A 16,708-nucleotide genomic window follows, 5' to 3' on the forward strand; every position below is an offset into this window, starting at 1 on the left:
GATAATAAATGATAACAAATCAATTTTATTCAAATTTATTTTTTTAACATATAAAATAAGCTTCTTTAAATTGCTTTTAGAATTTTTATACTATATAATTCAAGATGGTTCTGACTGTTTTTAAATGAAATAATAAAATATAATAAATAATAACAAATCGATTTTATTCAAATTCAGTATTTTAACCTATAAAATAAGTTTCTTTAAATTGCCTTTAGAATTTGTATACTATATAATACAGGATGGTTTTGATTGTTTTTAAATAAAATAATAAAATATGATAAATAATAACAAGTCAATTTTATTCAAATTTAGTATTTTAACATATAAAATAAGCTTCTTTAAATTGCTTTTAGAGTTTGTATACTATATAATTTAAGATGATTTTGATTGCTTTCAAATTAAGTGATAAAAGATATAAATAATAACAAATAAATTAAAAAAAGGTGTGTTTATTCGGAGAAGGTATGTTTTTGTGTCTGATTTTCTAATTCAAAATATCGTCTATATTATAGTTATTTAGAATATTTGAGGTTATGTCCTCAAACCATTAAGACCTAGTTCTAATACGTGAAAATCCGATCATTTGATCAAAAGTAATTCAGTGTGTGCACTGTACGATTAATGTCCTTATAAATGAAGACAGTAATAAACGCTCATGGAGGTTACCGGGTTACTAAATTATAGGGTTTTACCTACGAAAAATAGAATTCATATATTTTTTCCCTATTAATTAACTTCATGCAATAAATGATTACTATGATATGATTTCATGACATTTAGATGATTTTCTTGCATAAGTACAATAATTAATAGCAGTTGTAAAAAATGGAAAATAGAGACTAAATTTTTCAAAATGCAAAGAAAAAAAAAACGAAGTACATCAATAACTAAAATCAACAAAATATAATTGGATTATAACGCATTTTTAAGTAGTATTAATGGTTCGATCATCTCTGAAATATGCTAATTATCTGTAGACGTATTTTGAAATATAATTTGAATTTTTAATTTTTTGTATTCTGAAATATGTTAATTATCTCTAGGCGCTATTTTAATTTACGAAATAATGATACACAAATATATTTATATCAAAAACTCTTTACTGATTCAAAGTTTCGGTATGGTGTAATAAATGATATAAAGAATGTAACAGCTATCTAAAATATATGACAGAAAATATATCTACCACAAAATTTATTCTAGAGAACTTTCCCTCCAATAATGTTAGTTTTACCATTATTTGCATATTTTACTGCATCTAATTTAAGGGAATCAAAATATTTCTGCTGACAAGTGTGACAGTTGTTTATTTAAGGAACATTTTATCCAAACTGTAATTTATAGCAGATATTTAATTCATTAATAAATAAAACTGAGTTATAAAGTATACAGAATTTTACGCTTTTTAAATTCGTGCAAGTTATAGCATTGGAAATCAAAATCTTATCAAAATCAGCTGTCCATTTTCTGAATCACGGAATTTTTACGGGTCGTGTTTTAAATTTTCGTTTCGTAGGAAATATTCGTACAATTTCATTCAGATTTGAAATTTTATTATTAAAGTCTTTATAGTTAAAAAGACTTGAAAATATCTATACCTTACATTTCAAAATGTTTTCAACCATTAGTAAATTAAATTATAAAACAATAATAAAAATTATAAAAAGAATTTCATGGGATTTCAATTATTTATCAAAACATATAGTATTTTGTCAAAAAAACATATTTTTTCAATCAAAAAATAAACATTTTGTCGATCGAGTATTTTGACAAAAAAAACAGGTCTTTTGAAGTAGGTTCGTTTCTGCTTCAGATTTCGTAACTTAGATATCATCAAGTAGTAAGAGAAATTTGTGTTCGTAGAGGACTTTTTGATGTAACAAAACCACATTTATGTAACATGGAGAGGAAAACCTCTAAAACTTTCCACGAATAGCCTAACGGAATGGAGACTGTGACCCTTTATCCGTGTACCACTTATAATATGTTTTGTCAGCACCGTTGTCGGTGCGAGTCGGGTGTGCGATTTGTATCAACTTGCCATCGCTGGGGTTTGAACTCCATTCACCCTCAAAAGGGAGAGGAGCCCTCTATCCCCTGGATCACCACGGCTCTGCTCTAAAGTATTTTATTTTATAACCATCATTGAACAGCCGACTAATTTTGAGTTTACGACTACGATTGTTCAACGTCATAGCCTTGCAATTTTAAACCCGATTCAGCAGACAAGGAAACTCCTGGATCAAGTATCGGGAGAAATTTGCCTTTGGGAAAGACTTTTTAATGAAACTAGCTCCTATTTCAGCTGCATTTTGAGGAAAACCACGAAAACCTTCTTCAGTTAGTCTGACAGCAAGGGAAATTTAACCCATGATTCGTTTACCACTAATGATCTTTTACGTTAGCACTGTGGTCGGCGCGAGCCAGAGACGGAATTCTTATTGACCATCTCGGGGATTCGACCCCTGTTTACTTCATAGGGAGGCGAGGGCTCTAACGTTCAAGTATTACAGACTTTATTTATTTATTTATTTTTTGATGCTGAATTCTAACAACTTTTCTATTTTAATACTTCTGAAATGGTTCCTAAGTACTATCTTCTAAACGCTGAATTGAAATAAGTTATTTACCTTGATGAACGTGGAATGAATCTTAAGTATTATATTGATTTTGACATTTAATTAAAATACGTTATTTATTTTGATACTTCTTTAATAATTCCTCAGTATTATAAATTTTTCGGCTCTGAATTGAGATAAGTTATCTATTTTAAAAATTCTTGGAACTGTTATGAGTGTTACAGATTTTTGGGCCAGGAATGGAAATAAGTTATTTATTTTGATACTCCTAAATCTGTTCTTAAGTCTCTTTCAGTCCCCCCCCCCCAAAAAAAATGCTTCATTCCCGAAAATGAAACATCTCAGCAAACGTGACGTTCAGGTCGAGCATTCAGTGAATGCGTGTATTTATGGTCAAATGCCGCATAATTTAATTTGCTTAGTTTTTCCTTTCCATTTGTCTAGTTCCAGCGAAGGAAGTTTTCTAATCTAATTCGGATAACTGAAAAGGATTAGTAAGGGTGACAAATTGAAAGGAATTTCCTAATCAATTTTTTTTTCCCTTAAAGGAAGTGGTTTTTCTAATTCCGAAATGAACTAAAAGTCTAACTCAAACCCTTCTCTGTCAAAATAAATTAATATTACGTCGAATCTATGAATATATCAAACCATGTCATTCATCGACAGCTGAGAAAATAGAGTAGTTGCATTTGGTTTAACCAATTTTCAACAGAAATATTAAGTTTTTAAAAGTTTGTTTATCTATGTAAACTGGCTGATATCTTGTATATAATATATATATATATATATGTATGTATATATATATATATATATATATATATATATATATATATATATATATATATATATATATATATATATATATATATATATATATATATATATATATATATATATATATATATATATATATATATATATATATATATATATATATATATATATATATATATATATATTCCTTTTGTTTCTGTGCGGAATTGGAATTTGGTGTAAATTTCCTCTATATCAAAAAAAGATTTCATGCTGTCGTAAACTACCAGAATATGGTAAAATTTTCTGCTTTTCCAGTCCTACTAATACACCAAAGAGCTCAATATTTTTTACCGAAGCACTTTGGTAATGATTTTGGTAAAATCAACTATAAAACATAGTTTTATAATAAGTGATAAAATTTGGTAGTTGTGGTAAAATTTAGTCATTTTATCATGGTACCTTTGAGCATGGCATGAAAAGCATTTATTCAGTTAAATTTACTTTTCAGTTTTGTATATTTTACTAATTGTGATTATGTGGTAATAAAAACTATAATTTTGAAAACCAGGATTTTTCAGAAAACTGTTTCTATATGCAAGGAAAAATTACTCAATGAGAGGTTCAGTACCGTGTATTTAGGTTTTCTGAACCAAAATAATGAAATTATTCTATCAGTATTGACATACTGGGCGGAAACATTACCAGGATTTCTTTCTGTGCACATATGTTAAGTCTATAAATTAGTGTAGTTAAAAAAAATTTTAAACCATGTTAAAACATTAATAGCTTAAATCGTCAAATTTACAGTTACGTTTTGAAAGATATTGTAAGAACTATGTAGCACATAATTTTCGTGGTTATGAACTGGACTTGCTTTTTGTTAGTTTTCACCAAGATTACAAAATTTAAAACTATAGTCTATACATTTGGTGTGATCTGGTAGACATTTACTGATTTTTTTTTAAATAGTGCCAAGTAGTTTTTTAGTGCCAAGAGGTTTTATTTGAAATTTGTTCCGTATGAAAGATTAGGCTTCATATTTTCCAAAACTAGTTACACATGCTAGATTTAATTACAGGACGATGATTAATTGATTAATTATAATATATTATTAATTGCATCAAAAAACAGCAATATCAAACGTGTTGGTAATAAGTTATAAAATAGTTTTCAGACAATTGCGCTAAATTGTAGTTAGCCCTCCATTTTTAGGATCCAATCTTCAGGTGCTAGATTAGACTTGGCTGAAATTGTTAAAATTAAAAATAAACTCAGTTTATTTTCTTTCATTTGATCTAAATTTAGAGGGAATATAATAAATATTAAAACTGTGCACTGGGACATTTCATGAAAACTTACGTGATATGGAAAAAAGGATCATATTTTATCTCAAAACTTTTTTTTCACTTTTATTTGCAAAACTGTAGGTTTTGAAAAATAATATTTAAAAACTAATCTATAAAAATATGCAGATTTAAAATCAATTGAAAAATTAAAAAAAATTACAAACTGAAAGAATATTTTCATAAAAATAAAATAAAAATATAAAAGAGAATTCAATCATATCAGAATTAAACTGGTCATCTCTTGAACCTTGGTGATTCTTGTGTCATCTGCTGTTGGGCTATCAGCGTGACTGAAAATTATATCTTTCTGTTATTTGCAGAAAAATATAGATTTTTCAAAAAATTTTTAGTAAGTTGGGAACGAAACTAGTTAATCACCAACTTATAATAAGTAAAATACTTTAATTTATTTTCTTATAATAATTAAAACTTTTAAATTTAACACCACAAAACTAAAAAAAAGTAAAAATTTTCCGGTAAAAGTGGTTAAATAGCAATTTATTTAATTGTTATTGTACCATATTCAATCGAAACAGCCAAATAACCATAAAAAAAGATGATATTCGAACTGTTAAGTGTGTAATAAATAGAAATTTATTATAGTTTTTTTTCAATACTTTTAAAGATAGATTATTTTTCTGTAGATGGCACCACTATGGTAAAGTTTAAATTCAATCATAATAATGATATTTTTTTTTAGAAATTTTGAATTAGTCATTTAAAATGGGATTTTTGGGGTGAAATCTGGGCAACTAAATTTATTAATATTTATTGAGGATGGTATTATAACTTCTATAGGGTATTAGTGGATTTATGACTGTTTTTTCTCAGGGATCTTTTTTTTTTTGGTTCTGACGTCCGCCGGATGCGGGATGACTCTGGATTTGGTAAACAGGTCAATCTAGATTCTTTCACCTTGCTGAAAGGAGGATAAAAGAGAAGTGAAGAGTGTGGCTAAAAGCAGTAACCCGGAGGATACGGAGCTTGTCCGCAGGAAGGGTGGTCCGTGACAGCACCTCGAAGATGGTGGATCGTGAACTTAAGGAAAGCTAAATTAAAGTCTCTAGCGGCAAGAACGACCGAGATTAGCCGAAGGCCGATATCTTCGAGACGGTGGGCCAAGTCCGAACGTATCTATGCTGGAAGTCCGGTGTTCCCCTTCTACATGCCTAAGCCTAATGAAGTTAGAATAGCTGGAGAAATTTTGAGATCCTAGCCGAGGAGTTTGCCCACGAGCTCATCTACCATTCCGGTGGACGTTTCCAGAGGGCGAACAGTAAATTCTTTTGGGTACTTATAAAACTTTAAATTTTATTTCGTTAACATTTTAGAGGAATCATTTACCGTAAATTCTGAACTGTTTATGTTGTGTTTTTTTTTTTGTATAGGAGAACAATAAGTATTTAAGTATGATTTATAGACATCATAAACCAAGTCTTAAGTGCTTTTAGTAGTGTTAAATGCAGTTTTTATTTCTTAAATGTCATTTTTAAACTGTATGAATTGAAGGTTATGCTTAAGTGTTTTAAGGTTGCATGTTGTTTTCATTAATGTATAAAGGAAAGTGTTTATTCCCATGCTAGCATTTGGAATTGTGTAGAATTATGTATTTTGAAGATTTAGAGTTGCAATAAAAATGAGTTTTAAATGTTAAGATGTTCCTGTAATTCATTCAATACTTGCCTACTGTATAACCTGGGTAACCGTTACTAAAGTTAAATTTAGAGATCACAGCTAGAGGGGTAACGGTACAAGTGTGAGGAAAAACCTTAATTGACTGTTTTTGCCTAATACGGTTTAATAATCAGAATTCAATTCACGCCAACTAGGCCTAACTTATGAAGCCATTTTGCTCCGTGCTGCTGGATACATACTGTAGCTGAGAGAACTAATGGGAAACTGCTGACGGGGGTTCGAATCCCACTGTCAAATTCCTGCTATTTCATTCCTTCAATACATTAAAAATTTCTAGTTTCCGACACTTTTCAATCGGTGACCCTTAACTATCAGAATACGAAGCTATCATTCACGTATAAATAAAGCAGCACCCCAAAAGCATAGGACTGCTTAAGGTTTTATTTTTATGGTTTAGAAACTATGCAGGGCCGGGATAGCCTGGTTCGTAGGGTGCTGAGCCATGTCTGAGAGTTCGTGAGTTCGAACCCCGCAGGCCGAAGACTCCCCGTGTAGTAAATGGTGACTGATGCACGTTAAATCTGTCGAGTCGTGAATTCCTCCATGCTCCCATTAAAATGCAATACCTCTGGGGGTACTGGATTGGAAATCGATCGTTCTCCGATTCAGGTCAAAATTAATATCTGCAGATGAATGAAAGGATGTATGAATGGGTCCGCCCTATAAGCGAATGTGACTTATGGGTGTGGCAGAAGTCGAATTCTTGGCCATAGATGGCGCCACTAGAAAACAGGAACAATCACACCCCTCTGTCTAAAACAGGCATACGAAAACAACAACAGAAACTATGCTAGTTGTAAATGGTTACGAAATAGAGTCGTAGTTTTGTATTAATGAATTTTTAACTGTACCAATTGTAAGCGGTTTAAAAATCGTAAAGAGATACAGAAATTTTCCTAACCATAAACTTTATCGTTAATCGGATGAACAGACTGCTGCCGGTAATTTTACCGTAATTTCAGAATCGAAATTCTAACAGTTCGCTGCTATATAGTTTACCTGGTGTACGTGGTAATCCAATTATCAAAAGTTCTAACAATGCTCTGTTTTTTTCTTCTTCTTTTTACTTTGTGCATTGTTAATGTTCGGTTATTATGCAGTGTAACACATTTTGCAATCGATTCTGATAAAATAAATGATATCTTCATACCTGGTTATACTTTGTAATTCTTCTTTATGATAATCCCTCGGTTGTATTTTGAATAAAACTAATCTGTCTAAAACTGATACTCCAGATGATCGAGGCTTTTTTTCTGAAACGAAAAAGAACATCATATATAATAAACATATTGATTACATATAACATACTAGCAATGATGATAACCTTTTATAATTTGATAATATAAAACCTCACTTGCTTCAAAAAATATAAAATTGGTAGTTGGTGCATAAATAGAAGGTACATATTTCGAAAGTTCAACAATAGGTGCGAAACTTGAAGATTTCATGTCTGGCAAAGCTTAAATCTTTACGCCCAAAATGAATTGTAAAAAAATAAATTTTAATTTGAAAAAAAAAAAACAGTTTTGCTATATCATAAAAAATACATATATTGCAATAATAATAATAATATTTTTATTGCAATGTATATTTTCTCTGAAATAGCAGAAATGCCTTTATCATTTTTTTTAAATGAATGAATTATATACGTAAGATTAATATAGACAAGTTAAATAGTAATTAAGAAAAAAAGAATGAGCACACACCCGAAACTGATTTGAAAAAAAGCTATTCACACTTAATCTTGCTAGCTTTGATAAAATTTTATTTAAATACTGTTTTAAACTTTTTTTTCTGGCGCAACTTCATTATGAATGAAAACTTTCACTTCTTATTTTGATTAAATATTTGAAAGATGTGATGAAATCAAAAAATCGCTTCTGGTGGGAAATATCTTCCACTATTAGGGAAAATGTGCGGAAGTGTTTCTTAACCCGCGAGAATAAGCGAGGGACGTAACACACCTCAGCCCTACAAAAAATGGAACATATTTTAATTTGTGAAACAAAAATTCTCCACTGCATTTTTAATCCTGCAGTTGAACTGACCATAACACACAGTTCATAATAGATCAGATCCAATTACTGGCTGTGGTCAGTATGTTAGAACATTTTAATAAGTCTGCAAAGGAACAGAGGAGGAGAGGTATGTAGAACTACTCTTGTTGAACTAGTCAAGGTAAAAAGTTCAACTTCACGCCCAGGTTGTTGAGACTACCAGATGGGGGGGGGGGGGCATCTACTCTCAGAAGGATCAAAATTTTGATGGCATGTCTTCAGATCATTCTTAGAAAGGTTTCCCAAGCAGACACCAATAACCCTTTGTGCAATTCCAGTGTGATGTAAATAAGGAACTACTACTAATGCTATTGCATTTTGTATTTGACCTTCTACTTAATCCTGAACGTCTTAACAAGTTTTCACTTGAATTTAGTAAATGATTTACCAATATATACTATTTAATATTTTATTTCATAACTGTCATTGAACAGCGGACCCAATTTTTTGGCTTTACGACTATTAATGTTCAACTGCGTAGCCTTGTAATTTGGAACCCAATACTGAAGACAAGGGAACTCATGGATCAAGTATTTGGGGAAATTTTACGTCGTGGGGGCCTTTTTTTTAAACTTACCCGCATTTGCTTTATATGGCAGGGGGGAACTACGAAAACATCCTACGGTTAGCTTGAAGGCAAGGGGACTCTTACCCATGATTCGTCTACCACTGAGGATATTTTTACGTCAGCGCTGTGGTAGGTGCGAGTCGGGTTCGGAATTCGTATCGACCAACCATCACTGGGATTCATACCCGGTTCACCTCATTGGAAAGCGAATGCTCTATCCCCAGAGCCATCGCGGCTCATTACTATTGTAGAAAATGGGATTGACATACTCCACTCGTCTTTACGAGTGAGGGATATTAACTTTTAGCCTATAATTAGATAACCCATAAAACTAATAGGAGCCAATCGTCATTTTTTTACCCTGACTATTGATGTCATAAATGTTTGAAAAATTTTGCTTTCATCTGGTTATCCCCCACCACATATCAAGAAGTAGACTAAGGAGTAGTAGAAGTAAAGCTAATAAAAGATAACATTAAAAAACAGTTGGGTATTAGGACTTTACAGAGAAGTTTGAATACTGTATAAAAAGGGAGCGAATACGTTTTAAATGAATCCATGACATTCGAAATGACTACACTGTAAAGAAAAATTACTGTATTTTAACAGCAAAAATGCTGGCAACTAAATTACACTAAAGTTGTGTAGTGGAGAGAATGCATGACGATTGAGAAAACAGTATGATAAATTCGAATTAGGCTTAACAGAACAAATGCGGATTGAAATTAAATATTATCGAATTATTTAATTAATATGATTGATAGATATTTAAATAATGAAATATATTTATCCTCGTAGCACAATTAAAACTGTACATTTATACTACAATGGCAAACTTTTATTTCGGGAGATATAGAGCAGCGTACAAAACGTCTACAAACTCACGACATGTGTATTCAATTGCAAACTATCTTCTGACGATATCTAAAGTATCCCGAAATCAGTGTTTTCCAAGGCAAGAATAATTCAGGAATGGTGTGAATGCGCGTTATTTTTGTGTAAGCATTCTCAATTATTGTCGTTTAAATTTAATTGAAACTTTTAAAATGTACACGAACCACCGATTTGATGTTGACTTCAAATGGATTGCACAATTTTTGACTTTGCTCAATGCCACATTCGGTAGGATATTACGCCACAGCTTTTCACATGGAAGAAACAAATGTGCCACGATTGTGAACAAAAGACATTACATTAGAAAGAAACAACTAATATATATATATATATATATATATATATATATATATATATATAAAAATTCTTTACCGTAACCATATAAACGTCTAGTGTTCTAAATGTACCCAGATAAAATAAGTATGGTGTTTTTGAGATGTGACTAGATTTAGCACTATGTTTTTTTTAGTCTTTTCATATACTTAATTTTAAATGCTTATAATTTTATTTTCAAAAGTATTTTTCTTTTTATTCAAGTATATTCACGCATTATTAATGAAAAACAGCTTCAAAAACTGAATAACTATTTGCATCGCATTTCACATGTCAGCTAGTGCAACTTTTCAGGACGTACCTTTTAGCAGATGAAAACTGCTCGTTTCAAAATTGAGCAAGCAGTACGATATATTTATTGAAGTGAAATCCTTTGCGATAAAAATGAAATACATGTATAGATACCGTAAAATGCTGTCATATCCATTGGATTGGCTTGGACGAGATTCTGACACTTGTGCAGCTCTCTAACAAAGAGTTGAGTGCAACAAACCAAGTTGACCAATTGTTGACTATCTACAGGTATTCCATCAGCAACATCACTGCCAAAAATGGACAAAAAATGAATGAAGAGCTATATTTATTTCTCTTCTAGCTGAATGCCCGTTCCTTGAACGGAGTTAGAAAAATAAATAATCAATAAATCTATGTTGATCAACACAATGAAACCATGCACGAAACAATAAAACATATACCACCTCAATTAATAAAGTTGAAAAAATTCATTTTTGAATAAAAAATAATTATTATTTGTTGCCTTAGCCGGTGGTTCACTTTGTTAAAATAAGAAATACATGATTCCAGAAATTCTTACCATTAAAATAATATTTAACTGTATTCAGTGAATAGACGAGGAATCGGCTCACCTTATATACATTTACAAACTTTATTTCATATTTATAATGAAAGTTAGTGCACTAAAAATCCCTAAAATTTATTTTCCGTTTACTTTTATTTTCTGGGAGAAATATATATATATATATATATATATATATATATATATATATATATATATATATATATATATATATATATATATATATATATATATATATATATATATATATATATATATATATATATATATATTACAAAAATAACATTTAAATTAAAATCTGCATTTTATGTTTCCCGAACAGAATTTTAGTTAATCTTGATTAAATACACGACACAAATTAAATACACGACTTTTCTTAACAAACTTTATTCAATAAATGTCACAAATGTCTACATTTCATGTTTTCGGTCCCTAATTTCAGAACAGAATTATTCTCAACAAACATATGTAGTAGGATAATTACCATATATTACGATAATTTTACCAGAACGTTGTTCTCCGTGAGAAAAGCAATTTCTTTTAACATAGTAGACAACTTAATATAATAAGTCAAATAAGAATAAATAATGGATATATTTAAGATTAACTTGTTAATATTATCATATATTTTTAAAAGAAAGATATTTCCTGTTAAGTTAAATACTTTTGTAAAAATTTAATAGCATAAGAACTTCACTTTTTAAAAGAAAGATATTTCCTGTTAAGTTAAATACTTTTGTAAAAATTTAATAGCATAAGAACTTCAGTTTTTAATAAGATTTATTATATCCTTCAAGTAGTTTTCTTTGAATTTTTAAGTGCATGTGATTTTTCTACTGGATTTTTTTGCTTCTTCAAATGGATTTTTCATGCGGAAAAGCGACACATAGAACTTACCGGTTTTATTTACCTGTTAAAATATTGTATACAAAACTAAATTAAGTAAATTAAATCAAACGCAAAGGAAAGGAGAATGTTATATACTAAAGTGCATGGATATAAAACTAATGAGTTATTTTTAATGCTTAAGAAAACAAAAGCATGACTTACATACTTTTACTTAACTACTAAAGCAAAATAGTAACGAAGAGAAAATTGCTGCAGAATTATGTTAGAATTAATAAAAATATTTCATATATACATTGTAAAAAATGTTGCATCAAATTATGGTATAAAGTACCGGCACACAGGGTGCCGCTACTTATTACCATACAATATATTCCTACCGGAACATGTTAAGGAACAAAAAATCTGATTTACCGTAATTTTCACAACAATAATTGCCATAAAATACGGTAAAAATGGATTTTCCGGAAAATATATTTTACGTATGATGTACCCAAAGAACCGGTACTTTATATCGTAATTTGATTCTTATTTTTTTTTAATGTAGAAGCTGATTTATTTCCTCGATTAAGTAAACTACAGCGTATCTAGAATTTTTCCCTTTTCTTTTTCGCAAATCGTGTGGAAAATCTTGATCAAGTATTTAAAGAAATTAATGACTGTTTTGAATTTGTTAGACTATAAAGGAAAAGTAACAGGGAGTAGAAAACCTTTTCTTTACCTTTTGATTTGTGGCATGATAATGTCATTTGCAGAAACGCAAAGTTCGAGGCACTTTCTACGTGTTTCCCGGATTCGGTCCCTGATTTCGGGACCATCCTGCTGTTTGGCAATGTGGACCAGATGATCACGGAAGACAGCTAATGCGTTATTAAATTCCTTGATAACCTGAAAAAGTGAACAAAATAACTTAATGTATTCTGACCTTGCCTGACATATCATAGATGGTCACAGAAGACAGCTAAAGAGTTATTAAATTCTTTTTTAACCTGAAAAAGTGATTAAAATAAATCGATATATTAAGACACTTTTGGCTCTAACATTTATCTTTGATTCAATATTAATTCTTGGATTGTTTTGATGATAATGATTTCTTTATAGATTAATATTTAAATTTGTTTCAATTTATGGAAACAAAAATATTTTCTCTTGCAAGTGATGTATATTTTTAATTCCGTAATAACCTTTAGGTTAGGGTGCAAAATTTTATTATATTTTTAATGAAATAATCTCTAATACACAATGTATTTTCAAAACTTGTCATTAAGTGAATCTTCTGTGATTTTGCTAAAATGTTAACAATAAAAGTTGAGGTATCTTAAATGCGTAAATTGAAGTGTGTGGGCTAAAATATTTTTATGGTGACTCAAAGTTAAACATGGAACTATTGCTTTAAATACGCTTTAAATTTTTTACTAGTTTTAATAAAACGTAAAGAATCATTTTTGAATTTTATCAAACTCAGCAATTATATTTAAACATTTGATTAAATTAAGTTGCCAGATATATTGAAGTTTAATAGTTGAGCGTAATTAACGTGTAAAAAGTCATTCAAAAAGTTGAAAATTTGATAATACAATTTAGAATAATGTTGATTTTGAAAGTAGAGGACACATTTAATGAGGAATTTAAAATAAGCTTAGTAGAAGATCTTTTGAATTAGAATTGATATATAAAATATTTAGCGAAATTCATTGATTTAATATGTATAGATATAGGAATAGATCTGTCCCTTTGAATATATAAAACAAAGTTAATTGTGATCAACATCAAAAATGGTAACTATCGCTTTGCACAGAAATACTTTCAGGTTTTACTGGAGAAAAATATAAAATGGCATTTAGTTTCATGAAATGTCGAAATTCCTGCCTGAAATGTCGAAATTCAACTAATATAATTTATGTAAAAGGGGCTTGGTTAGTCGGACGTGTTCGTGAGAACGGGAGTTCGAATCCCACCAACTGAAGAACCCGTGTCTTAAATGGTGATTTGCGCACGTTAAATCAGTAGGATCACAAATTCCTCCATGTTTCCATACCAAAGTAAACCTCTGGGGGTATTGAATTGAAGATTGATCGGACTCTTGTTCAGGTCAAAATTACGATCTGTGGAAGAAAGAATGAAGTATGATTAGATCCTCCTTCTACAACGAGCTGTAACGTGTGCGTGTGTGGTTTAAGTCGTATTTTTGGTTATTGATGGCGCCACTGAAAAAAAGCGAGAAACGCCCCCTCTGACCAAAGAACTCGATCAATTTCAAGTAGGCTTGATGATAGTGGCAAGTCGCATAAGTAACAACAACAACAATTTACACAAATTATATGCCTTTGGAATAGAAATGAAATACTGAATTTATATACTGTAAATATTTAATACAAATTGTTGTTTCAAAAGGTACAGGTCTTTGAATAGAATACATTTATCTTTTAAATATTTAATCCTCTTCATCAGATGAATAAATCATATTTTCTTTGCATTTCATCAATTTCCTGTTGCTGCACCAATTAAACTTATTTTTAATTTATTTATCGCTCTCTTATTAAGGTATTCATTCCTAAAACTTTCTATTTAATTCGATGGAAATAATCAAAGAATAACACGAGAAATGCGTAAGCAAATTTTTTAAGGGAATTATTTCTCTAATATATATAGTTTTTATTCAATTTAAAGTGAATATACGTCACTTTTAACGTATATGAATATTTGATTGATATTAGATAGAAATAAAATGCTTGTTTACGCAATTTTATGGTAGAATAAATAAAGTGATGCATTACCTATTGCAAATAAATAATTTGATATCGACAAAGTTCGCCTTTTACGCTTTGTAACAATTAAACAATGGTTTTTGAGGGGATAGTTTTACGAATGACATTTGAAACACAAGGTCTGTCGATATTTGAGTCTAAAATAAATCTAAATATTCAGGTTGAAGCAAATTTGAGCCATAAGAGTGTCCAACATGTTTCTAAATTTTCAACAGTGTAGGTGACAAATTACAGATTATCGAGTATTATTTTTCAGCAATGGAATGTTGACAAGTACCCTAAATTTCACTTACCACTCGGGTTGAATATGCTTTTAGGGATTTATTTTGTTTTATTTTATAACTGTCGTTGAGCAATCAATCAAAGTTTCAGCTTCGACTGCGTATCCTTGTAATTTCGATCCTAATCCAGAAAACAAGAGATATCCTGTGTCAGGTATTGGGAGACATTTGTCTTCGTGGAGGACTTTTTTAAGCTATTGGAGCGTTTTAAGCTATTGTCCAATTTAATCTGGTATCATATTAAGTCATGTTTTTAGATAATTCAATCTCAAAATCAAAGAAATTTTGCTAATACACCTTGGTTTTTTATTCATTTTGAAACAACCATTGGTTGGTTTGTGTTTATATATAATGTATACATATATTGGAGTAGTTAAATTTCATTGGAGTATAAATATGTGATTTAAAAAGAAGTTTATTTTAAAAATCTTTTGTTTTTTCAGTTTTGAGTTAAAAACTACTTTTTTTAAAAAAAAATAGAGAAAATCTGCTCTGAAGATCAATTCTATTTTCTTTTCTATTAACTTGTCTAGTTTTTCCTTGATAGAAATCGAAAAAATTTTACTAGGGGCATGAACAGTATTTGTAAGGTTTTGGTGAACAGAATACAAAATATGAAGTCAATTCTGGGAAAGACATTATTTTTGTGATCGAATTTTGACATTTTGTATATTTCGTGTTGGCACACAGTTTTCGTTGTTGCTTTGCAATATTTCTCACCAATAAAAACAAATTTCTTTTTACTTCAAGCAGGAAGAAAAAGCAATTGGGTCCAAAAGTTTTAGACCGAATTTCTTTCAGGCAAAAAATCATTAAAAGAAGAATCAAAAAGATGGCTACCCTGATTACATAAATGAACCATTTGCACTTTCCCTTTTTCAAACAAATATGAATTAGTATCACAATCACTAAATTCATGAATAAATATTATTAAATCCTACCTGGATATTTGAACAAATTATTTTTTATTTATTTCTGAGTCTAAAGAAAGATATCTGTGCAAAAACTTTTCAAATATAAGAACAACGTTGGCAGCAAGCATATTTTATAAAGGATATCTTTTGTTCATATTAGAAAAATGTTGCTTTATTATTGTGAATAGAGGGCTAAAATTAAAATAACACTGATACATTTTCAATATTCAGTAATACAACCATTGTTATTAAAATTTGTATTTGACTATTATTATATTTATTATGTTAAAAATTTTGGAAAAAAATTGGAAATGAACTTTTTCCTGGTCAAATTTCAAATTATGATAATAAATAACATTTGTTAAAAATTGTGATAACATTTAGTGTCTCGGTGAAAAAATAATCTCTTTCAGTATAAAAACAATATCAGAAAATGCATAATGAAAAATGTTTAATAAAATTATTCTGGTTCGTTTTAAAATTTAAAACTTTTCTGTACTATTCTAAAAAAAACTGATTTCGGAAAGATAATATTTTTCTAAAAATTTTATAATAAGGTATTTTAAAACTTTTAAATCCAAGTGTATTTTTTACAAAAAAGTATTCAATTATAATTACAAAGTAGAATTACCTCAAATTAAATAATATTTTTTCAAAAAATAAAAGAATTAGTTAACGAAAAACAAATGCCTTACTATTAGGGAATTAACTATGACATATTTAGCAAAAGATTTTATTATATTTTTCGTTAAATATTACTTTCTGAACAAAGAATACAGAGAAATAAAATAAAATTTCACGAAAATGCATTTTCTCCGAGATTGAAGTGTTTTTAAGAAGATTTTCATAGA

General features: G+C 29.5%; 1 protein-coding gene and 1 long non-coding RNA gene across 3 annotated transcripts in view; one reads left to right on the plus strand and one right to left on the minus strand.

The window, feature by feature from the left end:
• LOC139425993 (uncharacterized) overlaps positions 1–16,708 on the plus strand; it is a 46,914-nt gene that overhangs the window by 12,569 nt on the left and 17,637 nt on the right. The gene's annotated exons all lie outside the window — the stretch shown is intronic.
• LOC107442027 (regulator of G protein signaling 7-binding protein A) overlaps positions 1–16,708 on the minus strand; it is a 48,152-nt gene that overhangs the window by 10,761 nt on the left and 20,683 nt on the right. The window contains exons 2-4 of the mRNA XM_016055468.5: positions 12,616–12,782; positions 10,637–10,773; positions 7,530–7,632 (exon numbers count right to left, since the gene is read on the minus strand). Coding sequence (XP_015910954.1) covers positions 7,530–7,632; positions 10,637–10,773; positions 12,616–12,782 — 407 coding nt within the window. The remainder of the gene's footprint in view (positions 1–7,529; positions 7,633–10,636; positions 10,774–12,615; positions 12,783–16,708) is intronic.

The sequence above is a fragment of the Parasteatoda tepidariorum genome, chromosome 7 (genome assembly GCF_982258835.1).
Source record: "Parasteatoda tepidariorum strain Cologne lab strain chromosome 7, Ptep-v5.0, whole genome shotgun sequence".
Lineage (NCBI taxonomy): Eukaryota > Metazoa > Arthropoda > Arachnida > Araneae > Theridiidae > Parasteatoda > Parasteatoda tepidariorum.